At 51.0% G+C, this 26,723-nt stretch overlaps 8 protein-coding genes across 8 annotated transcripts; 5 read left to right on the forward strand and 3 right to left on the reverse strand.

Moving 5' to 3' along the window:
* Window positions 1–59: 59 nt before the first annotated feature.
* Window positions 60–3,350, forward strand: Pdw03_1013 (Lysine-specific histone demethylase Aof2, putative; the record flags this gene model as incomplete). The annotated part of the gene is made up of 1 exon (XM_014679258.1): window positions 60–3,350. One exon carries the CDS (start codon window positions 60–62, stop codon window positions 3,348–3,350), a length of 3,291 nt encoding a protein of 1,096 aa, XP_014534744.1.
* A 480-nt stretch (window positions 3,351–3,830) lies between these two features.
* On the reverse strand, window positions 3,831–4,972 carry Pdw03_1014 (Thioredoxin reductase; the record flags this gene model as incomplete). The annotated part of the gene is made up of 3 exons (XM_014679259.1): window positions 3,831–3,913; window positions 3,975–4,874; window positions 4,951–4,972. The coding sequence occupies 3 exons, from the start codon at window positions 4,970–4,972 to the stop codon at window positions 3,831–3,833; spliced, it is 1,005 nt and encodes a 334-aa protein (XP_014534745.1).
* Window positions 4,973–5,737: 765 nt separating this feature from the next.
* Window positions 5,738–10,067, reverse strand: Pdw03_1015 (Metallo-dependent phosphatase-like; the record flags this gene model as incomplete). Its single annotated transcript, XM_014679260.1, has 5 exons — window positions 5,738–6,881; window positions 6,950–7,152; window positions 7,210–7,335; window positions 7,388–8,664; window positions 8,744–10,067. The coding sequence occupies 5 exons, from the start codon at window positions 10,065–10,067 to the stop codon at window positions 5,738–5,740; spliced, it is 4,074 nt and encodes a 1,357-aa protein (XP_014534746.1).
* Window positions 10,068–11,729: 1,662 nt separating this feature from the next.
* On the forward strand, window positions 11,730–14,296 carry Pdw03_1016 (Pheromone processing endoprotease KexB; the record flags this gene model as incomplete). The annotated part of the gene is made up of 2 exons (XM_014679261.1): window positions 11,730–13,480; window positions 13,531–14,296. The coding sequence occupies 2 exons, from the start codon at window positions 11,730–11,732 to the stop codon at window positions 14,294–14,296; spliced, it is 2,517 nt and encodes an 838-aa protein (XP_014534747.1).
* Window positions 14,297–14,935: 639 nt separating this feature from the next.
* Pdw03_1017 (Atg24p) lies at window positions 14,936–16,539 on the forward strand (the record flags this gene model as incomplete). The annotated part of the gene is made up of 2 exons (XM_014679262.2): window positions 14,936–15,229; window positions 15,349–16,539. The coding sequence occupies 2 exons, from the start codon at window positions 14,936–14,938 to the stop codon at window positions 16,537–16,539; spliced, it is 1,485 nt and encodes a 494-aa protein (XP_014534748.2).
* A 345-nt stretch (window positions 16,540–16,884) lies between these two features.
* Pdw03_1018 (Monooxygenase, FAD-binding) lies at window positions 16,885–18,473 on the forward strand (the record flags this gene model as incomplete). Its single annotated transcript, XM_066099783.1, has 2 exons — window positions 16,885–17,053; window positions 17,110–18,473. The coding sequence occupies 2 exons, from the start codon at window positions 16,885–16,887 to the stop codon at window positions 18,471–18,473; spliced, it is 1,533 nt and encodes a 510-aa protein (XP_065957510.1).
* Window positions 18,474–19,211: 738 nt separating this feature from the next.
* Pdw03_1019 (Histidyl-tRNA synthetase, mitochondrial) lies at window positions 19,212–20,832 on the reverse strand (the record flags this gene model as incomplete). The annotated part of the gene is made up of 2 exons (XM_014679264.1): window positions 19,212–19,487; window positions 19,552–20,832. 2 exons carry the CDS (start codon window positions 20,830–20,832, stop codon window positions 19,212–19,214), a joined length of 1,557 nt encoding a protein of 518 aa, XP_014534750.1.
* A 2,300-nt stretch (window positions 20,833–23,132) lies between these two features.
* Window positions 23,133–25,649, forward strand: Pdw03_1020 (Ubiquitin carboxyl-terminal hydrolase; the record flags this gene model as incomplete). The annotated part of the gene is made up of 3 exons (XM_014679266.2): window positions 23,133–23,168; window positions 23,294–23,431; window positions 23,505–25,649. 3 exons carry the CDS (start codon window positions 23,133–23,135, stop codon window positions 25,647–25,649), a joined length of 2,319 nt encoding a protein of 772 aa, XP_014534752.2.
* Window positions 25,650–26,723: the final 1,074 nt, after the last annotated feature.

Raw genomic sequence — 26,723 nt, forward strand, 5'->3', positions numbered from 1 at the left:
TTTCTGTCGTTCTCGACACACTCTTTTGAAGATCTACCTGCAGATACCCGTGTATCAAAATGTATGGCGCAGCGTCCATGAGGTTACAGGCGGCCGAAATCCGCCCGGATCAAGAATCATACATGAATCAATATGTCCCAAATCCTGAGATCACAGTGCAGGGGCAAGATATCCTTCTATCTGAACCGACTGAACTATCTGGACCTCCTACGAAGAGACTGCGCATCACACACAAGGCTTACGAAACAGCTTCAGCGTCAATTGCGTTGGGAAATCTAGAATACAACAACCCCAAATCGCAGAGTTTCTTATCTGATGGATCCCATTTTGTTGGTTCAGCAGAGAGGTTGTATGCTGTTGGCAGCAGTAGTACCCCGAATGAGTCGATAACCTCAACCGATTTGACATCTTCCTTTGAATTAAAAGCATCTGTGTCACCTCCCCCCGATCCCCTACCGTCTCACCCTACGCGGTCTACGCGGTCAATTACCTTTGGACCGAACGTGTTGGACAGTGGGAAAGTTGATTTGTCTAAATGTCGACCTCGATCGTCCATCCCATCTAAAATCCACCCTTCTGTTTACGGCGAGCAGTGTGTTAGAGCAGCGTATGCATCACGGCTGAACCCGTATGCTCTCCACCGACAAGAACAAGATTTCTTACAAGACCACCTTTGTCACGTTCACGTGACAATTTATCTCAACATACGAAATGGAATACTGCTACTCTGGGGGAGAAATCCCATGGTGGCTGTCACCAGGGAAGAAGCGCTCGGGTGTGCCAAAGATTACCGTTGGATGAACCTGGCTTGCTTTGCTTACGACTGGCTCGCACGAAATGGCTACATCAATCATGGTTGCATGGATGCTCCACTGGCCCCGGTGAAACCCAAACGTGGAAGACGAAAAGAAGGTCCTACAATTGTTATAATCGGTGCTGGAATGGCAGGTCTTGGATGTGCACGTCAATTGGAGAGTCTTTTTCGCCAGTATCGTGATTCTAGTGCCTTGCCACGAGTCATCCTCCTCGAGGGACGTCGAAGAGTCGGTGGACGCATTTATTCACATCCGTTGCACAGTCTAACGTCTGAAAGCCTACCTGATGGTCTTGTTCCAAAGGCGGAAATGGGTGCTCAGATCATTGTCGGCTTCGATCATGGCAACCCGCTGGACCAGATCGTTCGTGGCCAGCTGTCACTTCACTATCACAAGATACGGGATGTGTCGACGATTTACGATGTTGATGGATCACCTGTGAACGAGATTCAAGACGCGATGGCAGAAAAGCTCTACAATGACTTGCTCGATCGAACCGGATTCTATCGTCACAAAGCAAAGATCGTGCCTACCGCACAGGGAAACCGCGAGATGATCGATGCTGGTCGCGAATCGGCGGTGGATGACGGACTCACTGTGCGACAGTACGAAGAGGCGAGGGCAGCTGGGACAATAGATCTATTGGTCCCCACAAAGCGAGTCCGACGAGGAATAAAGCACAAGACTGCGGAAAATGAGCCATCCGTTGATGTGGCGAGTGATCTGGCGGGGAATTCGGAAGATGACCCGGCAGCATTGACCTGCCAGACAACTGGGTGGAAGCTTAACCCAGGATACACCGTTAATAACACTATTGAACTGGGCCAGATTGCCAAGGCATCTCAGGCGCAGACACTAGGTGCTGTGATGGACGAGGGTGTCAAACAATATCGAGACATGCTCCCAGTGACAACGAAGGACATGCGGTTGATGAATTGGCATTTCGCCAACCTCGAATATGCCAATGCAACTAATGTGAACAGACTTAGCCTATCGGGATGGGACCAGGACATCGGAAACGAGTTCGAGGGAGAACATTCCCAAGTCATTGGTGGCTACCAGCAACTACCCTACGGGCTGTACATGCTGCCAGAGAAGCTCGACGTCCGCACTGGCAAGATTGTCACGAATATCTCTTACGACACAACTGAATCTAACAAGAAACAGAATGCAGTTGTTCAGTGCGAGGATGGAGAAAAGTTCCTGGCAGATCATGTCGTCTTCACCGGTTCCCTCGGTGTCCTGAAGCAGCAGAAAATCAAGTTCGAGCCTCCTCTTCCGGACTGGAAGCGTGGCGCAATTGACAGACTGGGATTCGGAATAATGAACAAGGTCATTTTAGTGTTCGAAGAGCCATTCTGGGACACCAAGCGAGATATGTTTGGCCTACTTCGGGAGCCCAATAACCCTGCTTCCATGGTCCAAGAAGACTATGCAGCAAACCGCGGTCGATTCTATCTATTCTGGAATGCCATGAAGACTACTGGACTCCCATGCTTGATTGCCCTCATGGCTGGTGATGCAGCCCACCAAGCAGAATCTACAAGTGACGACGAAATAATTACGGAGGTCACTGGCCAACTCAGAAACGTCTTCAAACACACTACAGTTTCCGATCCTCTGGAGACTATCATCACCCGTTGGGGCCAGGACCCATTCACATACGGCAGCTACTCCTATGTGGCCGCAGAGGCTTTTCCAGACGACTACGACCTAATGGCCCGGTCTATCGGCAATCTCCACTTCGCCGGCGAGGCCACCTGCGGCACCCATCCAGCAACCGTTCATGGAGCATACCTCTCAGGTCTTCGCGCAGCATCAGAGATAATCGAGCCGATATCCGGACCCATCATAATGCCTCATCCCCTAGTCCCGGAGAAATCAAAAGTAACTAGAAGCAAATCCTCCACGCCAAACGGCGCAAGCACCAAGAAGACAAGAACAAGAGGCAGCTCATCCCTCTCCTCCACCGAAAGCCCTACAATCACCCAACAAAAGCCTCCCTCAACCTCCACCTCTCGCAAACCAACCTCAACGGAAAAATCCCGCCGCGACGCCTACGACCAAGCCCTATGGACAACCATCTACGCCGAACTCGGATCCGCACCACCGCGTCCCGCAAAATCAGGCCTAAACCCCTTCCTCTTCTACCAAAAGGACTACTGGGCTCGCTGCCGCGACAAATGCGACGAAGCCCGCCGCGCAGCATCAAACAACACCAGCGCAAAGGCTCCACGCGACGATATCCGCGCTGCATTAGGCCAGATGTGGCGCTCTGCAACGCCAGCTGACAAAGCGCCCTACCTCGAGCAGACGGAGATTAACCGTCGGGCGAATGCCGATGCCTGGGATAAGTGGAAAGCTGAGGTTGCTGAGTGGGAGCGGAAGACTTTCATCGTCAAGGATCGCTGGTGTGCGGAGAATCCGTTTGATGATTGGGTAATGCCGGAGTATCTTGCTGAGAATGTGCCGTTGGTGCCTGTACTTGCTACTGCTTTTACAAATGCTGTCCCTGCTGTCAAGTCCGAGAAATGAGCATTTATCGGTGTTTTATGCAGGTGGGTAGACTATCTGCGTGGGCAGTTCGGGAAAAGAAGGCAACTCATCTCTGTGGAGAGACTATTTCTGATTGGTTTTGTTTCAGCGTTATTGATATCAATGAATGGCAATTTTTGTTCAAACAGGCTGTCTTGTATAGATCCATACGAGAACCTTGAAAAGCGGAAGATGATATGTGAGCTTCTTTCTTTCTATTTCTATCTCTATGGGTATAGGTATCCCAAGCAGACCAACTGATATTAAAGCATGAAGACCACTTGATTTCCTCTTCCGCAAGACATGGGTAAAAGGTACAGGGAACAAAAACAAGACATTTGCGGGGAATTTTTAAATGAGAAATCGCACAAAACAGGCACAAGTCTGGAAACAAGAAGAATCCTCGATGCACGGGCCAAATATTTTTTCATGTCAGATCGAGAAGTAGGACGCAAAGGTAGGAGAGAGGTATATGTTTATTTAGAGTGCAGGCTTGGCCTCCTCGTGTGTCTCGGTCTCGGACAGGAACTTCTCAGCCTCGAGGGCGGCGACACAGCCAGATCCTGGAAAAATTTTGAGTTAGCGAACAATTATCAAAACCAAAAAACCGGAGTATGAACGTACCGGCACTGGTGATGGCCTGGCGGTAACGTTTATCCTGAACATCACCGCAGGCGAAGACACCCTCGATGTTGGTGAAGCTGGTACCGGGCTTGGTGACGATGTATCCCTCGTCATCGAGCTCAACCTGACCTTTAACGAGAGAGTTGGCGGGGTCGTGACCAACGGCGTAGAAAAGACCGTTAGCTTCAACGACCTCCTCGGTGTTAGAGACAACGTCCTTGACACGGAGGTGGGTCATGAGGCCGTTGGGCTTGCTCTCACCGATAACCTCGGTGGCAACAGTGTTGAAGCGGACCTTGCATTTGGGGTGTGCAAGAAGACGGTCGGCCATGACCTTAGAGGCACGGAGCTTGTCCTTGCGAACAAGAACAGTGACACTGCTACCATACTTGGCGAGGAACATGGCCTCTTCGGCGGCGGAGTCACCACCGCCAATGACGTAGAGAGGCTTGTTACGGAAAATGGGCACGGCACCATCGCAGACAGCACAGGCACTGATTCCGTTCTGCCAGTAGGTCTCCTCGCCGGGGAGGTTCAGACGGCGGGCGTTGGCACCTGTGGCAATGATGACGGCGTCAGCGGTGCGAACGGGCTCGCTGCCCTCATCGTCGTTCCACTCGGTCCACATCTTGAATGGCCGGGAGGAGAGGTCAAGTCTGGAGATGGTCTCAGTGATGATCTCGGTGCCGAAGCGCTCGGACTGTGCGCGCATGTTGTCCATAAGCTCGGCACCACCGATACCGTTGGGGAATCCGGGGAAGTTCTCGACGTCAGTGGTCGTTGTGAGCTGACCACCAGCGGCGGTGCCGTTGGCGAGCATGCCCTCGTAGAGAACTGGTTGGAGCTCTGCGCGGGAGAGATAGATAGCGGCAGTGTGGGCACCGGGGCCGGAGCCGATAACTGTTGGGGGGAAATTGGTTAGAACTCTGATCTTGAGATGATCCGAATCATTCAAGCCCCTCAAGAAATCACTTACTGACTACTTTAGAGTGCACCATTCTGGCAGTATTGGAATTGACGCGCAAGGGCGTCGGAAACGACTTAAAGAGGACCGAGGCCGAAGGAGGAGATTGTTGGTGAACAGTAGTGGCCGCAGTGGCAGTCAATCCAATGGATAGAAGAGAGGGGAAACGACGAAAGGCGGAGGAAAACAGCTTGAAGGTAGTTCTGGGAAGTGGAGGAGGAAGAGGAGAGGGAAGGGAGTTATAATATCTTTTCTCAAGAGGGGCAGTGGAGACCGGGATTATTAGGTGATGGGTGAAGTTGATTGATAAACCGGTAAAGTGTCCAGAGAGACTGGACCCTCAAAACAGAATGCGATTGGATTCTTTTTCTTTCCGAGTTTTCCAGACCACACTGGATTAGAGATGATTTGTTTGAACTAGGCGATTTGAGGCGAATTCAAATTCAAGTGGGCTGAATCAGGTTGAGCATCGAGGCTCCTGGGCTTTCTAAGCAGATGCCACGTGAGAGGCCGAGACCGCTGATGTAATCTCATCGGATCCCCCTGAATGACAACGCCCACCGCTTCTTCCGGCCCGAATTGGTTTACTCCGTACTCCGTACTTCGGCTTTACTTGAGAGATCTTTTGATAGAATGAACGTATGTCAGTTTGAACCTCGCCGGAATTTGGGGAATCAAATGTCAAACACAAAACACCATCATGCTCAAGTCATAAAAAAGATCCATACAAATCATCAGATCGCAAATCAGAAATTGTCATCAGCCATTGTCAATGGCACAATGGTGTCAATATGATACATTAGATTACACCAAACCACTTCTTTCGTGGACGGGTGTGCTCCTCGGGACTGGGGGAATGTTCAGCCATCATATTCGGTGGCAGACGTTGAGGGAATTCGCCCTCGGAATCGTCATCCTCCTCTTCACTCCCAGGATATCCCTCATCCGGTGGTTGATGTTGTTGGCTAGTGGCGGCGTTAGCGCGGGTGTTATTGATAAGGTCATGGTCCTCGTGATCGTCTTCTTCGTCGTCATCACTATAATCTTCTTCTGCATCAGGCTGTGCATCGGCTTCCCCTACGTGCTTTTTGCGGCGGGGTAGGAACTTTCTCCAGCCCTTGACAATCTGCGCTGGGGGCGGGTCATACTCGGTCCCGTTGTAGTGCAGTGCTGGAACGAGCAGTTTGTAAGGTGTGGTGACACCCGATGGGTCTTGTGAGCTGATCTCTAGGTTCAAAGTAATGGCGAGCCCGCCTTCGAGATTGATGTAGACGCCTGCACCATCATCGCCTTGCTTGGCGGTTTTCTTCGCCGTTTTTTGGCTGAGATTCGTCGGTCGCCGGTGGAAGTTACCGGGTCGTGGAGGTGCACCGGCCCCGTTCCCTGGAAAATAACTGTTCCCGTTCTCGGGGGGCTGAGCGAACCCATCAACACTTGCACGTCGACTGAAAGCAGTCTCGTCGCCTCGATTGAAACTCATGGTCCTCGTAGGAGGTGGTCCACGGGTGGAAAGGCGCCTGAGAATACCAGGTTTCTCGGTAGACCCCTTGTCCGCACGACCCAGCGACAATGTCCGCTGCAGCTTGTTTGGCCGAGGTGGGGGAGTCTCTGTCATATCTGACTCAGGTGTATCAGGTGGAGTCGATCCAGGCTTATATGTGCGGATCGAACACCAGTTTCGCCGAGGTAGTAATCTTTTGTTGTTTCGGACCTTGCCATTTACATCCTGGACAAAGATGGGGACGACGTCCTCGTCCGTGTTCGAGTCCATGTGGTGGATTGTATTTCGCTTGTTGAGCATGTCAGCAATGATATCGGTCTCCGGAATGTCTGCAATAGCAGACGAGATGACATTCGGCATGTATCGGTAATCCTGGTCTTTGGCAACATTCAATTTGGGATTCGAATAAAACTGCCCAATTGCAGCAAGATGGACATCACCACTAAAGGCTCAAGTTAGCTTAGATCGTTTGAAATCTGGGTTGCCGTTAAGCAAATTGCCTGGTCTTACCTGAGAATTGTGATCCGGACTGACTTCTCTGCGGCCAGGTCCTGAAGATCTTCAACCAACCATGTGCGCTCGGACTTGAGGTGCTTGCCAGCCCAATGGTCATCAAAGACCTCCACATTTCCACCAGATCGATTTACAAGCCCACCAAGTACTCCGGCCTTGCCGAGTGACTTGCGGCTGTTCATGAAATTGCGGAGCATTGCCTGGAATCAAGTTGAGTTGGGGGTTGGATCAAAGACTGAAGAAAGCAGGTGACGTACCACTCGGGGGTAAGCAACAGGTACACTTGAAAGAACGATCAAATGCTTTGTCTCTCCTTTCATAATCTCGTTGTGACAACGGTCCCATATTAAATCACAGGTGTCTTCGCTGAGAACCTCATTGCTCTGCAAGAACATGTTAGCAAAGTCCGCTAGTCGGAAATTAGAGCAATCATACCCGCCGCTCAGTACGGCAGTCAAGACCCAAGAATGAAAGTCCTTGCCCAAGAGACATGAACAGATTTCGACTTTTCTGCTCAATGTATGGACCAGGGTGGGCGCCAAGGAGCCAGCTGGGTTCATCTGCTTCTGTTTCATCGGGAACACTGTGGTGCTGGAACAACAGGTAATACTTGAAAGCAATTTTTCCAATTCCAGAGATGACAGAAGTCTGCATGAAATCATCGTGGTAAGAACCAAAGCCTTCAAAAATTTCATGATCGTTCCAAATGTTGACCATGGGAATCTGAGAGTTCGCCAACGAGAAGAGGCCCTGGGAGAACCATGAAGCATAGCGCTCGAGGTAGAACTGCTCTAATTCAGCCCGGAACTCAGGTGTGAATGACGCACCATATCTCTCGGCAGCGTTTTTAATCTTAAACCATTCTTGGAAGAATGTCGACTCTGTGATACCCGAGTCGTTGAAGATTTGGTCGCCTCCACCGATCATCACATGGAACGGACGAGTTTGATGCTCATTAAGAATATCTCGCCAAAGCGGGTCGGGCCCGCAGACTCGATGAGAGTCCGCCGAGGGGCTGAACCCGTTACCGCTGTAAAACATTATGTTCATGGATTCTCCAGCCGGGGGCACCCAAAATCCCAAGGCGGGTCCCTGGTTGATTCGATAGGCGATTCGCTGCTGCACTGTGCTAAGTTCAACCTCGAGGTTGAATCGCCAGAATGTGACATCTCTTGCGACATCGGCGTACAGCCGGGCTCCGGGGATATCTCGGTGCAGACTCGCCGTCTCGCCGTCAACGGCATGCATCCGGTTGGAAGGCATAGGTTGTTTAACGCCTTCGCTAGTATAATCGACTATGCTAGGTGAGAGCTCGTAGATACCATCGTCGTTCTCGACAGACGATAGGTCGACTTGTTCATCGACATCTTCAACTGGTTTCACATAAAGGGGCCGCCCATCACGGCCAACTTTCATCAGCCCGGCCGTTGGGTCGACATATTCGGGAGCCAGTTGCATTCCATCTTCATGGCTGATCTCCACTGGCGGCGGAGGAAGAAGATCCATCGGCTGGGAGAATAGTCTCAGTGTGGGCGGAGTGTCGTAGAAGGAGCTAGAATCTTTAGTCACTATCATGATAGATCCTCGCCATATGTCCTTGATAATTGGGCCGCTGGCTCCATCAACCTTAACTCGCTTGATACCTGTGTATCGTAGCAAAGGTCCACATCGCAAGAAGAGGTTGGGTTGGAAGTTCTTGTGCTCAGTCGCTCCTAGTGGGCGTTAGTAAATGCAAATCATGATCTTATGACAAGAAGGATAACTTGAAACGAGGATAACGGAAGATCTTACCTGTCAATTTCTGAGCAGGAGATTTGTAATTCTTAGGAAGGGCCCTGCTCTTTCTACGATCTTTGCTACCGCCACCGTCCCACCACGCTTTGCTACGATCCAAATCAAAATTCTGGAAATCAAAGTCAGGTGCCGCAAGCCGAGCAGGCATTGCATTCCTCCACTCAAAGATAGGTGGGGGCGTAGGCGGTGGGACATTGAAAGACACAGAGTGCTTCTTGGGCTTGATCTGCGACTCAGCACTATCCTGAATTGCACGGGGTGCTGTCAAAAGTTCGTACGTTGTCTCCGCTCTTAGGGCAAGGGGAGCCTGGATAGGTCGAGGACCTGCTTGAGACATCGAGCGACTGTGGCTGATATGGTTGGCAGATGTTGGTTTCGCGGCAGGTCCGCTCACTGTGACTGATCTTCTAGGTACATTGCCTATCTTAGCTGATGATGGGATAGCGGCTTCCGCGCGTATAAATTGGGGATCCTCGGGGCGGCGGATGGATGGATATTGAGGATCTGTTGAAACTGTCCTTTTGTGACGCACAACTGTGTTTTCTGGTTGGCGCTGTTGTGGTGGTGCACCCCCATGTCCATTTTGCACGACCTCTCGAATTTGAATATCTCTTCGCTCCTTCCTTCTGGCTGCGCCGGAGGCTGGTTGGATTTCTGGCTGCGTACGTTGTGCTGATGCTTCGCGAGCCATTGTTTCCATCAATTTGGCTTTCTCTTGTTCGGCTTTCTTGCGCGCAAGTCGCTCTCGAGCTTTGACTTCCGCCTGTTGTACTCGTGCCCGCTTCTCTTCCTTGCTGATTCCAGTCAAAGTAACTTCCAACTTCTGAAGAGGCGATCGCTCTGATGCCCAATCTCGCTGCGATTCCCTGGCGGAGACCGAGCGTGTGGTGTTAGACCGAGTCGGGGTCGAAGACACACCCGGTGCAGGCGACGGTGACTGTGCAAGGATCTCGGGCATATCTGCACGGGGTTCTGGGGAGTGTGGTCCTGTGGGAAGACCTCGCGGTGTGGTAGATTCTTCTGAGAATTCTGAGGTCAATGGAGGAATCGGCTTGTGGGTTGTATAGTTCAGATTTCCCTCGGGCTGATCTCGGGCTCTGGTCGAGAAAGACCTGCCTACCCGCCCTGCCGACGAATGGGCATCTCTTCCGCTGGTGTGAGCTATGTTCGTATTATCGGATTCTGCCTCGTGCTCGTAGCTTTCCGTAGGAGCCTTTTTTCGATTGCGCTTTCCTGGAGCTCTTTGCGCTCCGTTAGCAATGTGGGGGTGGGAGCTGCCGTTTGCTATATCGGGTGATCCACGCATTGCCATAGCAGCCATGATTTTTGGTGTTTGCGCCCAAGCTCAAGAAAATAATCGAAAAAGAAAATTGCGTCGATAGGGTGCCAGGCACGTGCAATTGCGAACCCAACTGGAACCAATGTCGTTAATGTCGGTCCCGAAGGCAGCCCAAGCAGATTTAGGGGAAATTGTTGTACTTGGTTTTTTTCGAAATCGATGAAACGGGTTCAATGCAAATTGATCTGATGCCTAACGCAGGGTCACCATACCATGGCCTAAGCTGATTCGCAGGCAACAAGCCAAGTTGCGGGGGGTATAAGTTCACGCGGCGGTGACAGGGAAGTTGGCCGGTATGAAAAAGGCAAACAGGTCACTAGGATAGGGGTGTCAATGGGATAGTAGAAGATGAGAAGAGATGGAAGAGAAAGATTTCAATCAAGTCCAGCAAACCCCCCAAAAAAAAAAAATTTACCAGGCAAGGTCTATACATCCGATATCCCGGTGGCTGGTTGCTCCCAGCCCTCGCGCGGGGCCATTGTCATACGAAAGCTTTATCAAGGACTTTGATTCCAAGAGAAGCAATAGTTGTGCACGATTATTCGATGTTAGGATCAATCTGAAAGACCAAAGAGCGACATAAAGGTGGAAGTCTAGAACATGTAAAATTAAGCCGAATTCTTAATCTGAAATGAGGATGGTTGTATTGGAATGAGCTAATGTTAGAACTGTATACTTTTTTACCTACGAAATCCGAGCATGTTTCAAATACCTAGACTAAGAATCAGAGTTACCTATGTTGTAGAACATGGAAATCGAAGTCATATCGAAGTCATATCTACTACTAGCCCTCCGTAAGTAGCTTGATGTCCTGTTGTTTTAGGTATTGCTTTTCAGGTGCCGCTTTTAAGCCCGCTCAGTCACGAAGTAAAATTCAGTCCGGAGCCCCAACCACATTTTTAACTCCTCCGTACAGACCGTGCTCAATTCTACCCAGACTAAAGCGGCAAGAGGCGTTAAACATGAATATACAACATAGAAAGCCATCAAGGCCATGTTTATGCAAGGACTAGAACTATTCGATTCTTGCAGTTGATCTAAATGATTGATGGACGAACAGATACTAACCACAACTTAGTCAAGTTGTAAATTATCATGTATGTTGTACCTTTTGTGCCAACCGTTCGCATATGTTGCTACGTGTGCCCGTATGCCCAAGGTTGGACCTACGCAGGCTAAGACGATGTTGTAGACACCTAGGCTAGTGGCTAGGTAAGTAATGTAATAATAACTACAAAATTCCAAAGTGGAGTAGAAACCGTGGCCTTAACACTCTTCGATCCTGCTTTCATAATTTATAAAGAAAGAGGCTCATAGTGTCCGAGTAAACCGAGTCGAGCTCAATAGACCGGTCCGGAGGCTCAATAGGATCCCGTGTGGGTGGCCTCTTGACGATCCTCCTATTTGCCTAGAATCTGATGTCTTGCATTGTTACAACCTCCTCTTCACAACTCTCTTATTGAAACCTCGGAAATAGCATCTTGGAGCTTATTTCCTTTGTGTCCGTCTACACCCCTTACCACAACTTATCGAGTTGCTATTCAACGGTCCGGAACTATCGATGGCAACCGCATGTTAGGTACTTTGAACCTCATAACCCTCCCTTAATCCCTTTTCTCGACCGAAAACAATTGTTTCCTCATCATGCGCATTGTAAGTGGCATCACCGCCACCCTGGGCCTTGCTGGTGCAGTGTCCGCAAACCTCCATCCTCGCTCTCAAGAAACCCGCGACTTCTTCGCCCTCCACCTCGACAACACCGCCTCTCCCTCCCACATCGCACAGGTTCTCGGCGCACGCCACGAGGGCCAGATTGGTCAACTGGATGGTCACCACACCTTTTCATTGCCCCGGGAACAGACGGCTCAGTTTGACACCTTATTGAAGGATTTACGGACACGGCGAAAGCTCCGGCGGCGTTCAGGTGGTGGAATCGATTCGCGTGAAACAAGTGATGATCCCTTAGACAAGATCCTGTGGTCGCATAAGATTGCTCCAGCAAGACAGCGATTGCAGAAACGACTTCCGCCGGTCTCCGTGCCCTACAAATCGCTGGACAAGAGGGAAAATGCGCAGGCTGTTGCTGTCCAGAAGAAGGCCATGTCATCTCTAGGGATCACTGACCCAATCTTCAGAGAACAATGGCACCTTGTCAACACGTTGCAGCCCGGACACGATCTCAATGTGACGGGATTGTGGTTGGAGGGGATAACCGGCAAGGGCGTCGCCACTGCAGTTGTCGATGATGGGTTGGACATGGATAGTAATGATCTCAAGCCCAACTACCTCCCAGAGGGCTCTTGGGATTTCAACGAGGGACTCCCGGAACCCCGACCTCTGTTACTTGATGACAAGCATGGTACTCGATGCTGCGGCGAGATCGCGGCGGCAAAGAACGACGTTTGTGGAGTCGGTGTTGCATACGATAGCAAGATAGCTGGCATCCGGATCTTATCCAAACCTATCGATGATGTCGATGAAGCGGCAGCTATCAACTATGCCTACCAAAAAAATGACATATATTCATGTTCATGGGGCCCCATCGACGATGGTGCTACTATGGATGCGCCTGGAATTTTGATCAAGCGAGCCATGGCCAACGGCATCCAAAAAGGCAGAGGGGGTAAAGGCTCTGTCTATGTCTTTGCCGCCGGCAACGGTGCAGCTTTCGGGGACAATTGCAACTTCGACGGGTATACCAACAGTATCTACAGTATTACAGTCGGTGCCATTGACCGGGAGGGAAAGCACCCTTCTTACTCCGAGTCATGCTCGGCCCAACTTGTGGTCGCATACAGTAGTGGTTCCGGTGATTATATTCATACTACCGACGTGGGTGCGAACAAGTGCTTCTCTGGGCATGGCGGCACCTCTGCGGCTGGTCCGCTGGCCGCAGGCAGCGTGGCGCTTGCGCTCAGCGCACGCCCCGAACTGACCTGGCGTGATCTACAATACTTGATGGTGGAGACGGCAATCCCGGTGAGCGAGAACGACGGTAGCTGGCAGGTCCTACCCTCTGGCCGCAAGTTCAGCCATGACTGGGGCTTTGGGAAGGTTGATACATATACCATGGTCCAGCTGGCTAAGACTTGGGATCTTGTGAAACCACAAGCGTGGTTCCACTCGCCATGGCTCCGAGTGCATCAAGACATTCCCCAGGGTGATCGGGGTCTGCTCAGTCGCTATACAGTAACTGCTGACCAATTGAAGGAGGCCAACGTCGCCAAATTGGAACATGTCACTGTGACTATGAATGTCAACCACACCCGCCGTGGCGATATCAGCGTTGAGCTGCACAGCCCTGCTGGAATCGTCAGCTACCTGAGTGTTGCCCGCGAAAGGGACAATATGGCAGTTGGGTATGAGGATTGGACTTTCATGTCTGTTGCCCATTGGTATGTGTTGTCCTTTCAACTCCGTGATATATTTTCTAATTCACTCTTAGGGGTGAATCTGCCATTGGCGAGTGGTCTATCATCGTGAAAGATTCCGATGTCAATGAACACTCCGGCACATTCATTGATTGGCGACTCAATCTGTGGGGTGAGGCCGTCGACGGAGCTAAACAACAACTCCACCCCCTACCCGATGAGCATGACGACGATCATCCTTACGAGGATGCTCCTGTAGCCACAACTATCATCACGCCGGCTCCAACAAAGACCGCAGCCCCTGCCAACCCGGATGACCATCATGACCGGCCTGTGAACGCAAAGCCAAAGCCAACACTCACAAATCCCACCCCAATTGAAGATGTGAAGACGCCCACCAACGCTACCAGTAGTGAAGCTGAAACCTCCTCCCCTTCCTCCGCTGACTCAGGCTATATATCCTCTTGGCTTCCCACTTTTGGTGCTTCGAAGCGTACCCAGATTTGGATTTATGCATCCTTCGCCATGATCATTACCTTCTTCATTGGGTTGGGTATCTATTTCCAGTTGCAGAGAATCAAGCGTCGTCGCACCACTGTGCACGACGACTACGAGTTTGAAATGATTGAGGATGAGGACGAGATGCAACCGATGACTGGAGCATCTGGTCGAACACAGCGTCGTGGCGGTGAATTGTATAACGCATTCGCTGGAGAGAGTGACGAGGAAATGTTCAGTGATAATGATGATGAGCCGTATCATGATGGGTCGGGCAATATCCAGGAAAAGGATGACAAAGATGGAACGTCCCATGGTGGCCCCCATCAGGAAAAACCTTAATCTAATGTGGATAGTCATTTTGCATGTTGTTCGGTGTTGTCAATGTGCCATATTGATTCGGTGATTGAAATTGGATATTATCGTTTGCTTGGAATAGATGGGGGTAGGGATAATAGAGTCTATCTGTATATCTCCCAGTTGCCAGGAATCCCAAAGCGTGCTGTGCATATTACAAAGATCGTTGTATTAGAGGTGAAGCTATTATCAAGGAATCACTAGCATCACAAAGACAAGAATTTGACGGCTCTGCATGCGGCCTTTATTCTAAACAAAATGGGACTATGACAATTCGATATATCTACTCAATAGAAACACTTCACTGTGTTTTTTGGTTGTTTTTTTTTTTCTACTTATCTTCTTAGGTATAACCAAGGGCAGTAAAGATAAACTATGTGGACAACCTTTCGATGTTGATTCTAATAATAAAACGATGACGTTCCGTTTCAGAACTCCGCCTTGGGGAACGGCGATCATTGAACTTAGCACCTCCAAACTTTCTCCTCCATTCCACCTCTTTGATCTTTTCAGTCCTAATCACTCCTTGATCAAATATTATCTGCAAAATTTTGATTTCTCGACACTGCTGGGGTTTCAAAAACTATCAGCCGGTTGACCACGGCCAACCAACAACCGCCTATGATGGATCAACATGATGACTTTGACAGTGTGTCTTGGAAGCACGACCCAGACAGTGATTTATCACGGCCGACAACTGCAAGTACAGATGCTGCAGACCCCAGTGAAATTCACCATGACCCCAATGGCAAGCGGAGACTGAGCTCCGCCCAAGAAGAGCCCCAGGCTGGCCCGCTAGCCGACGCCGTTGACCTGGCGGGCATCGGCGATGGCGTTCTCGAGTGCCAAGTTAACTCTCCGCTCAAAGAAAATGACGGGACAAAAGATGCATATATCTCATATCTGGTTACCACACATGTATGTTTTCTTTTCCTTATACTGTCGGGAGTGGGGGGGGGGGGGGGGCAACTGCTGCCTTGACCTCTCGACATCTGCGTCCCCCATCCCCCAAAATGGACCGTAACTGACAAATTCAGACCGACTTCAAATCATTCCAGAGGCCTGAATTTAATGTTCGGCGGCGCTTCACCGATTTCTACTTCCTATACAAGACGCTCTATCGCGAATACCCGGCATGCGCGGTGCCGCCGCTCCCGGAGAAGCACAAAATGGAGTACGTACGGGGAGACCGGTTCGGGTCGGAGTTCACAACGCGACGAGCTTGGTCGCTGCATCGATTTTTGAAACGCCTGACGCTTCATCCTGTGCTTCGGCGGGCGCCTCTTCTCACTATCTTCTTGGAATCGCCGGACTGGAATGCGCACATGCGCCTGCACTCAACACGGGTATCAACAAATACCGGGTCGGATGGTGCGGCCGCTGGCATTTTTGACAACTTTACTGATTCCTTTGTCAACGCCTTTTCTAAAGTACACAAACCGGACCGGCGCTTTATCGAGGTGAGAGAGAAGGCCGATAAGCTGGACGAAGACCTATCACATGTGGAGAAGACCGTGGCACGGGTTGCGCGGCGGGAATCAGACCTAGAGACGGACTATGCCGAGCTAGCGACGCAGTTCCGCAAACTCGTCCCGTTAGAGCCTGCTATTGAGATGCCACTACAGGTTTTTGCAGCTTCGGTAGAAGAAACTGCGCGCGGGATGCGCGGGCTGAAGGACCACACCGACCAAAACTACTTAGGCTCTCTGCGCGATACCGAGTCGTATATCATGTCCCTTAAGTCCCTGCTGAAGACACGGGAACAGAAACAGCTCGATTTCGAAGCCTTGGTCGATTACCGGAACAAAGCCGTGACTGAGCGTGACTCTTTGGCTGCCAATCCAGCTGCTTACTACGCTTCAAACCCGCTCACCTCCTCCCCAGCATCTTTCATCCGCTCCAAAATGGAGGACATGCGCGGAGTCGACCACGAACAGTCCCGTCGCGAACGTGTGCGAAAGCTTGAGCTCCGCATTGACGAATTGACACGCGAGGTCGAGTCCGCCAAGACTACATCCGAGATGTTTGACGAGGAAGTCATCCGCGAAGTCGCAGATTTCGAACGTATCAAGGCGGTTGAGTTCCGAGACGGACTCGGCTCCTTTGCTGATTCGCACATCGAGTTCTATCAGGGCGTGCTCTCTACATGGGAGCGGTTTGTCGCAGAGATGGAAGGCGAAGCTGAGCCTGGACATGACTCTGATGCGGCTGCTATCGGTGCTATTTAGCTACGTCGGTCTGAGTATGATTGAGTCTCTATCCGGGTCAAGTCTAATACAGCAGTTCATTTCTGTTGCTTTCGCTAGCTTATTCCGTGTTTCATGCCCGCAATACCATCATAACTCTTCATTTATTCAGATATGCAGCCACCTAGGGTGTCAAATTCAATGCCGATGAAATAAAATTCCATTTTCAAAAAGCTCCAGATCCGTTCATTAAATGAGAAAGAGTTTCCCCATCACCAGCGTGGCCATGAACCCAGAGCTATCTGCAGGTTAATAATGTTTGTATTGTTTGCACTGAATGTCCATCTTCGATCATCCGACTCAACTTCGAATGGGTCACCAAACACCATGCGTCCAATCTCCAGAGCTGTGCTTCGGCCGTATGTTTGCCCAACTTGCCGCCATGGCACTAGTGCCGGTCGGCGGCGATTTGGGTCTAAATCGGATTCCCCTGAACTTTACGATGTGGTTTGTGTTGGAGGCGGGCCCGCGGGCCTAGGGTTATTGGCCGCACTCCGTGTGTACAACACAATGCAAAGAAGCAAAGCAAATGCTAATACGATTCTACTGCAGGAGCATCGCCGATTACTTCAAAGCTCAAAGTTGCCCTCATCGAGAGCCAAGATCTCCGCAAAGCCAAAGCCTGGGACCTCGAACCGAACCAGTTCTCCAACAGGGTCAGCAGCTTGACCCCCTCGACCGTGTCATTCCTGCGTAGCATTGGTGCCTACGATCATCTCGATGTCAATCGCGTGCAAGAGTACCAGGACATGCAGGTCTGGGACGGCCAAACCGGGTCTCGAATATCATTCGACTGGTCAATGGAGACATCACCATTCGAAGACATGCGCACTGTAGCAACCATGACCGAGAACGCAAACCTAGTGCGCGCTCTACTACGCCGAATCGCCGACTCAGGCGACGAGAATCTCTCCCTCTTCTCAAAGTCCACAGTCGCCTCCATTGAAAATGGCTCAGACCTCAAACCCGAAGGTCCCGACCTCTCAGCCTGGCCAGTCCTCACAGTCAAGCCCACAGGCCCAGCCGCAGAAACAGAGACACCCAAGCGCATCGCCGCCCGTCTCCTCGTCGGTGCAGACGGCATCAACAGCCCCGTCCGCTCCTTCGCAGACATCCCCACCCAAGGTTGGGACTACGGCCGTCACGGCATCGTCGCAAGCCTCGCTCTCGCAGAGCCAGCAACCCAACCCTTCCCGGTCTCAAAGCGCACAGCTTACCAGCGCTTCCTCCCCGCTCTCGGCGGCCCTATCGCCCTTCTCCCTCTGCCAAACAACCACGCAACCCTTGTCTGGTCAACGACCCCCGAGAACGCCGCTTACCTAAAGTCCCTTCCCACCCCAGCTTTCCTCGCAATGGTCAACGCCGCCTTCCGTCTCGACATGACAGACCTTACCTACATGATGGGGATGCAATCCTCTTCTTCCTCCGATTCAACCCCATCCCACCAAGACGAACTCACCTGGCGCGCCCAGCACACCCCCCTCCCATCCCAAATCCCTCCCCCGGCAACAGGCGTGCAGACAGGCACAGTCGCTTCCTTCCCTCTGCGCTTCAGACACGCGGCGCAATACATTTCGCCACGCATTGCGCTTGTCGGTGACGCCGCGCATGTTATTCACCCCCTCGCTGGACAGGGCCTTAATCTCGGCCTGGCGGATGTTGCTTCGCTCTCGAAGACTATTCAGTATGCTGTGTCGCATGGCATGGATGTAGGCGACTTGCTTACTCTTGAGCGATACTCGTCTGAGCGGTACTTGCCCAATGCGAAAATTGGGGGTGCTTGCGATCTCTTGCATAAACTGTATAATGTTCCTGGTGAAGGGCCTGTTGCTTGGGCGCGTAGTCTTGGACTTGGTGTCGTTGATCGGTTGCCTTTTGTCAAGTCGTTCTTGATGAAGAATGCCGAGGGATATTAGGACAAAACTGTTGCGGTTGTGTATACGTATGGCTTTTTTTTGGTTCCGTGAGTTGTTATTCAAGTCGCTTTTACGTGAAAGCCTTATTTCTACCAAGTGGTTAATAGTACTTTTTGTCTTTCGATGACGTCTTGAGAGAGTTGTAATATGCAAGCTTTAAAGGGCTATAACAATGGATCCCTCATCGGGCTAGTGTATTAGACTTACTCCCGCAGATCGGAGAAACGGATATGTTAGGAAATTGAGAAAATCTTAAATGTGAGAATGCACTACCGAAAGGTAGAGTATCGCATCTGATGGCTTAGATTCAATTTTAATTCACAATAGTACCCTACCAGAAATTTTAACAGAAAAGATCTAGGAATGATTTAAGTCGTAACCGTGCCAAGCGCCCAATACACCTTCCGGGTTTTGGTACGCCCCACTATACACACGTCACCAGGGGCCAAGCAATGTATCCATAGATAGGGCGAACGAAATAGAGCATGCGGAACAGAGGAAGTGCAATGAACTGGGTATTTTGGTACTATAAGACATCAACCCGAATCTCTGCATGTACTAAATTTTGTTCTTTTCTCTCAGGAACAACCTCCCAGTCCTTTTCATAGACTGTCGAAACCCAAGCCCGACAATGCAAGAGATCTATATAATTTTAGGGAAACATCGAGACCCTCTGAAAAAACACGCTCTAAAAGGAACACAAAAAGAAAACTGCAGACTCAAAAGGGTTGGAATGGCTTAAACACTTGTGCCCTGCAGCTGCTGTGCCAGAGATGAGACAGCACCGTGCTGCTTCTTAGCAAGGCGGGTTTGCAGCTCGGGAACCAGGGCGGCAATCTCAACCTCGACACCCTCCTTCTCGGGGTGTCCGTCGGGCAGACCCATCTCCTTGATGCGGCACTTGCCAGCGGCGAGCTCTTCCTCGCCGAGGATGATGCCGAAGGGAATGGCGCCTTGTTCGGCAGCCTTGAATTGCTGGGGCAGCTTGGGCTTCAGCTTGTAGGAAAACTCCGCCTGAAGACATGCATGTTAGTATTTCTTCCAGAAGACCAGTAATCGAGAGAGATGGAAGGCTTACCTTGATACCAGCACTCCACAGCTTCTGGCAGATTTCCATGCGCTCCTTCAACATTCCACTGAAGCCCTTGCCACCGAAGGCCATGACATAGGCATCGACCTCGCTGCTGCGAAGAGCATCGGACTTTTGCTCGCGCTCGATGCGTGCCTTGGTAATGGAGAAGATACGGTCGACACCGAATGAAATTCCGACACAGGGGATCTGCGCCTTGGGCTGGAACATGCCAACCAGGTTATCGTAGCGGCCACCAGCAGCAACACTGCCAACGCCGAGGGTGGGGTCGTTGGATCGGTCTTCGTCCTCGGAGGGCTGCTTGGACTTGCTCTTCTTACTGGACTTCTCGGCCTTCTGTGCCTCTGGGGCGTCGGCCTGAACACCAGCTGAACCCTCGGTGACAACCTCGTAGATGACACCGGTGTAGTAATCCAGACCACGGGCCAGGGACATGTCGAATGAGATCTTGTCCAGCACGCCGAATGCCTCTAGGTAGTCCATCATCATAGCCATTTCCTCGAGACCGGCCTTGGCGGAGGCATTGGCGTTGAGGGTCTCATCCGTCAGGAGAGAGTCAAGCAACTCACGCGAGCCCTTGTTCATAACGTACTTCTCAATACGATCCGCAACTTCGGGGTCAAGACCCTTCTCGTCGACCATTTCCTTGCGCACATCCGCCCACGGCATCTTGTCCAACTTGTCGACAGCACTGGAGATAGGTCGCAGCTTGTCCTCGGGCACACCACAGACAGCAAAGACACCGTCCAGGATCTTCCGGTGGTTAAGCTTGATGGTGTAGCGGCCACCCCAGCCCAATTCCTCGAAGACCTCGCTTACGATTCGCAGAATCTCGGCATCGGGAACCATAGCGTCGAAGGCACCGGCGATATCGAAGTCGCACTGGTAGAACTCACGCATGCGGCCCTTATTAATGGCAGGTTGGTCACGGCGGTAGACCTTGGCGATGTGGTAGCGCTTGATGCTGCGGACATCGGTGTTCATGGCGAGCCAGCGCGCGAACGGCACTGTCAAGTCGTAGCGCAGCGAGCAGATCTCGCCACCCTGGTCCTTCAGGTCGTAGATGAGCTTGGAGTCCTCGCCATATTTGCCCGCCAGGATCTCACGCAGCTCGAACACGGGGGTGTCTAGTGCGGTACCGCCGTGGCGCTTGAAGACATTGGAGATGGTGGTGAAAATGCGGTCTCGGAGGAGGGCATCGGAGCCGGACCAATCCTTGGTACCCTTTGGGGTCTTGAGGTTGAATGTAGGACCCTTGTCTTTCGCCATTGTGATGGATTCAGCGAAGCGATGGGAGGAGGAAAACTGGCGAGTGCGGCGGGGATAAATTATTTGGTGGGGGATGGTGGGGGCAGAGATATTCTTTTTATTCGAGGTGACTCGACGGTTCTGCAGGAAAGGATAATGAGTCAGGCGAGAAAGGGGAGTCAGTCCCAATGGATTGACAATTGCTCGTTGAACAGAGCGCAAAGGAACAGGAATGGACGGCATAAAAAAAAAAAAAGAACGGCGCTGCGAAACAAAATTCTAGGGTACCTCCCGGTCATCTCCTTGAGGCATCTGCTGGGTCGGGACTTCTTTCTGTTTGAGGCCTGTTTCTCCGATGAGTTTATCCGGACAAATCCTTTCAATTGTTTTCAACACTCTCTCTTCTCTCTTCTCTCATCTCTCATCTTTTTTTGTTTATTTTTCTTGGGTAATGATCACAGCAACCGAAGGATGCAACTGGCACTACTCTGATTGCACTCCTATCTATCTATATATGGTTGTATGTGTCTAGCCTGTACGGAGAATATAGTGCCCCACTGATGAAACACTTTTTACAGAGTAAAGACACATTCAAAGAGGCAATTCCATATCTGTGACCAAGAAAAGAGATTAAGCCTTAGGGCGTGATAGTTGAGTTCTGGACTTCCCCGGATCTGCCTTTTGCAAATTGCGTTGGAACTGGAACGCCTTTGCGGCTGGACATGCTCTTTCCTCTTTGGGACTCGGGGCCTAGGCACATTCCAATGGGGTCAAAATGACTGTACGGTATTTGTATTTGTGTGTTGTGTGTTGTGTGTTGTATGTTGTACTTTGTACTCCGTACGGAGTATAGGACAACACATCGCTCACTAGAGATATCGATCTACTCCACAGTCCATAACGTCATTTGATAGAACAGGTAGACTGATTAGACGTGCGAGGTGGGTTTCCTTTAATATCGGCACTCCGACATGCGTCTTTTTTTACCGAACCCCCTTGTCTCGCCACCTCCCCCCACCATGCCACTATGCACTCTGTGTAGATTTGCCAACGGAGTCACAGGGCTCGTTGAAATTAATTTTTTTTTACATTGGCGACGTGGTCAGATCACGCTGTTGGTTTCGATCCGATTATGAAGCCCGATCACGCAGATTACCTAGTCTGCCCAGAGTGCCCCATTGCGGGAACGTGCGTTGGTGTCCGGAGAGAATAGCTGAATTGGTACGGAGTCCTCCGTAGGGTTGCCGCCTATTGGACCCCGCAAGGGGTGTAAACGGGTTGATCTAGACGTCAGCACCTGAGCGTCGGGAATCATCCATGGAATCCAGCCTGTCCCAGATCTCCCCTTGCCCGGTCACATTGTGAGAAAAGAGTTCAGGCATGTAAGGAACAGTCACATTTCGAGTTTGGAAGGGGCCCACCGCCACCATTCTATCCCCCTCCTTCGACCGAGATGATCATTGGCCGGGTGACGCCATGCGAGGGGCGTACACGGGCGGACACATGGCCCGTGAGCGAGGGGCGGCTGAGAACCAATCACCGAGATGGGGTTCTTGGTTCAGTAATGAGAGAGGAGTCTCTCTTCCATGGACGTGGGGGGGGGCCACTCCGCTGGGGAAAAGTGCTGTAGCCAATGGGTATAAAATGGGGCTCCGGTATAGCCGGTGTTTCTTGTACAATCTAATTGTTCAACGGAATGGGAGAGAGTTGACTTGTGTAGATGGAAAATCTGAGAAAGATGAGAAAGATGGGAAATTCGGCGATTGGACTAGTACCTGCCTTAGATCTCCACGTGGAGTAGAGAGGCGTCGTGAGGCTAGGATGAATGGGGTCAAGAGATATGGTTTGTTTTGGATAATTCCGGCTGCAATTGTATCGTTCCTATACAATTACACGACTCCAAGTTTTACATGGAGGATCAATGACTAAGTTGCTATGTTACGAGAAACCGGGTCCATTCCAGAGAACTCCCCTCTCTTCTACTGGGACTCTTTTTATCTTCTTCTCTTTAATCTTTAATCTCTCTTGTTAATCTTTCTTTAATCTCTTTAATCTCTCTAATCTCTTTAATCAATCTTTCTTAATTCCAATCCTATTTATTTGACCCCATAACGTGCGGACTTTGACTTCATTCTCTCCCGCCCCTCTCATTTCCGCACCCCCAGAAACCTTATGTGATCAAAACGGTCACTTTATTTCCCCAGACGCGCTTCATTTCCCTTCTCCAACACCCCTTCTTCATATGCCGATCACGAACCGTGGTCAATAACTCTGAACACTGAGCCTCATCAATGCAGAGTGCGACCGGCCATTAAGCCATCATGAAGGCGCTCTTCTCCAAGGGCTCAAAGAATGGGGTGCGTGACAATACATCCCTACAGCCATGCTTTCTCGATCTGGTAGCACAGCAGATGCCTCGGGCACTCCCGTGAGACTATTTGGATTGGGACTGCGACTGACTTGCATGTTCCACTTTGCGCAGGCTTCCAACCCCCCGGCTACGGCGCCACCCGTGAAAAAGGACCTCCAGGTACCGCAGCTGTCGCCGCTAGAAAAACGATTACAGGACATGGGATCCATCCGTGGCGACGGGAGTGACAAGTTCTACGGAATGGAAAATGTGAGTTTCGGGTTTCCCCGGAGTCGGGTTGGGATCGCAAAGGCACTAACCGCAATCTCCCGCACTTGTCCAGTATGGAAATACGTGTTACTGCAACTCAATCCTGCAATGCCTTTACTACTCGGTTCCTTTCCGTGAAGCCGTCATCAACTATCCACGACGCACACCCATGGACAGCCTCGAGGCTGCACTCGCCAAGAACCTACGTTACCAAAACCCAAATGCACACATTGAAGCCGAGGCACTGGCTGCCAAACAAAAGGCTTCCTCCCCACCATCCGCGCGCCAGGCCGGTGTGCCCCCAAATCCAAACCAGAAGCCGGAGGACAAGGAATCACCCGAATACAAGAAGAAGGTGGCACTGCAGACCCTTCCGATTTTGGAAACCAAGAACAATGCGACCAGTTATGGGATGTCGGAGTCCCTATTCACTTCGCTCAAGGATATCTTCGAATCGGTGGTAGCCAGCCAAGCGCGCATTGGTATCGTTCGCCCGCAACAGTTTCTGGAAGTTCTGCGACGAGAACACGAAATGTTTCGGACCGCTATGCATCAGGATGCACACGAGTTTTTGAATTTGCTCCTCAATGAGGTGGTGGCCAATGTCGAAACGGAGGCCACGAAGCAATCATTCATCGAGAAGGCTTTGCCGCCAACGGAAAGTGTGGATTCGTTAGCAATGGTGCCATCGAGCACGGGTTCGAAGTCACCAAACACTACGAGATGGGTTCACGAGCTATTTGAGGGAACTCTGACGTCCGAGACCAAGTGTCTCACCTGTGAGAAGGTCTCGCAGCGAGATGAGGTGTTTTTGGATTTATCAGTGGATCTCGAGCAGCACTCGTCCGTGACCTCTTGTCTTCGAAAGTTTTCGGCCGAGGAAATGCTTTGTGAGCGCAACAAGTTCCACTGCGACAATTGCGGTGGACTGCAAGAAGCGGAGAAGCGGATGAAAATCAAACGTCTGCCTCGTGTGCTGGCGTTGCATTTGAAGCGCTTCAAATATACAGAGGACTTGCAGCGACTACAGAAGCTGTTCCACCGCGTCGTGTATCCCTACCATCTTCGTCTGTTTAACACCACAGACGATGCCGAGGATCCAGACCGGCTCTATGAACTATATGCGGTGGTCGTTCACATTGGCGGCGGACCGTATCACGGCCACTACGTTGCCATCATCAAGACTGAAGACCGTGGTTGGTTGCTGTTCGACGACGAGCTTGTGGAGCCGGTTGACAAAAGCTACGTGCGCAACTTCTTTGGAGATCGACCCGGGTTGGCGTGTGCCTATGTTCTATTCTATCAAGAGACAACTATCGAGGCTGTCATGCGCGAACAGGCACAAGAGAACCAGGCCTCCGCGACCGCAACAGCCGAAACAGGCGAGGCCGGAAAGTCTAATGGATCCCCTTTCTCACCACCGCTAGCTCATGCCCAAAGTGCATCACAGGTGCCTCCTGAGCAGGCAATCCCCTTTACTCCTCTCAGCCGAATCCCAACGGCACCCCCACTGTCTACCTATCCAGAAGAATCTCGGGGATCCCATCCAACTTTACCGCAGCCCGTTCAACCGTCTCTCCCTTCGATCCCTGACGAATCAACTCCCCCATTGAGCCCAAAGAAGAGTGATCACCAACTACGGAAGGAACGTAGGGCCCTGGAGAAAGAGAAGGATAAGAACGAAAAAAATCGACTGAAAGAGCAGGACTTGTACAACCGCGAAATACAGCGACGAGAGGCAGAGGAGTTGAAAAGAGCCCTCGAGGCTAGCAGGGCCGAAACGGTCGATTTCGCCGAAAATGGGTCACCCAGGAAGTCGAGCAGTTTTGGCTTTTTGAAACGAGGCAGTCGTAGTTTCAGTCACCGACTTGGCAAAGACAAAGAGCCCCGAGTCTCAACCTCGGATCTCTCAACAGCACCGCTTCTTCCAGATGTTATGCGAGAAGCACACCTCAAGGAGGCAGAACCGGCCCGACCAGTCAAAACCGTTCAGCCGATCAAACCAGTTCACCCGGCCCAGTCAGTTCAGTCGCCGGTTCCTTCTCCGAGAAATTTCCCACCTATCTCCAGCCCTAAGCAACCCAAGCAACCCATCCGAGCTCGAACTCCCGAGTCTTTGGCCAAGGACTTGACCAAAGACCAACCCAGCAACAATGTGAAGCCTGGTCACACCCATACCGCTCGATGGAGATCTTTCAGTTTCAAGAAAGTGGCATAGACTACAGTGTTTTCCCCCCCTTCTTCTGACAGCACTTGCTTCCGTTTTTCACCTCACATCTTCAGCCCGACTTTTACGGAGACGCCCCCTATCATCTTGCACATATGAGCGCCAATTTTGCTTCTGCACATAGTTTCCTTTAATGGATGTACTACCATGTTCTTGTGATCTGCGCTTCTCCGTCTTCCCATTCTCCTGTGGAGGTCCTCGATTTCAACCGGGGTGTTTCCACAGCGATGTCTTTCTAGACCCCGCTGGACCTCAGATCACACCGGTTCTATCTTTCTCTCCTTGTTTTTCCCACTTTTCACCACTGTATCTTGCTATTTGAGTTGTTTTTCTTTTCTCTTGCCGTCATTGCTTTTCATCACTGTCTCTTTTTGTATCATGTACAACGGCATGATGCTCCCACTGACAGGACCGAAACCTGGCAGGTTTGCGAGAAGGGGCGTATTGGGTCTGCTTTCTTTTGCTGGTGAGGGTCTTTTATCGGATTTGGGCGTTTGTCCTGTTCTTACACATCTCCTTGCAAGTCATGAGCGAATCTTTTCTTTCTTAATCAAGTTTTCGAACCCTTCCTCCAAACTCTGCGTATGTGCAGTGATTCGGCATTTTTGCTGTCATCTCCTTCGTCTATGCTTCACGAGATGTCGGTCATCAACCCGAATAGAGAACAGATGTAAGATACAGGTTTGCTGTGTAGTGACACATCTCTTTCTCTAAACTTCAATCTCCCTAACTTCATGTAAACTACGTCTCGATCATGTGTCCATTGCGGTTCTAGCTTTTTGGTGGGTATGTAGATACAGGCCGGAAGCAATCAAAAAGAGCTCGCCAAGGGGGAGATGGGCTATTCTCTGCATGTAGCCACTGTTCTTGTTGCCCTCAAGAAATGATTTCACTCAGCACAGCATGAGATAGACGCCTGGCAGCGGTATTCCGGTCTTGTTACACATGACCCAGTCCCACCCGCTGTCCCCAGTATGCATCTTGCCTGTGTAGATCGTGCCGCATTTCTCGCTTGGGCGTCATCAGTGATATAGAGGTGTCTGATTTTAAATAGCTCGCTAGAGG

This window comes from Penicillium digitatum, chromosome 4 (assembly GCF_016767815.1).
Source record: "Penicillium digitatum chromosome 4, complete sequence".
In the NCBI taxonomy this organism is placed as follows: Eukaryota; Fungi; Ascomycota; class Eurotiomycetes; order Eurotiales; family Aspergillaceae; genus Penicillium; species Penicillium digitatum.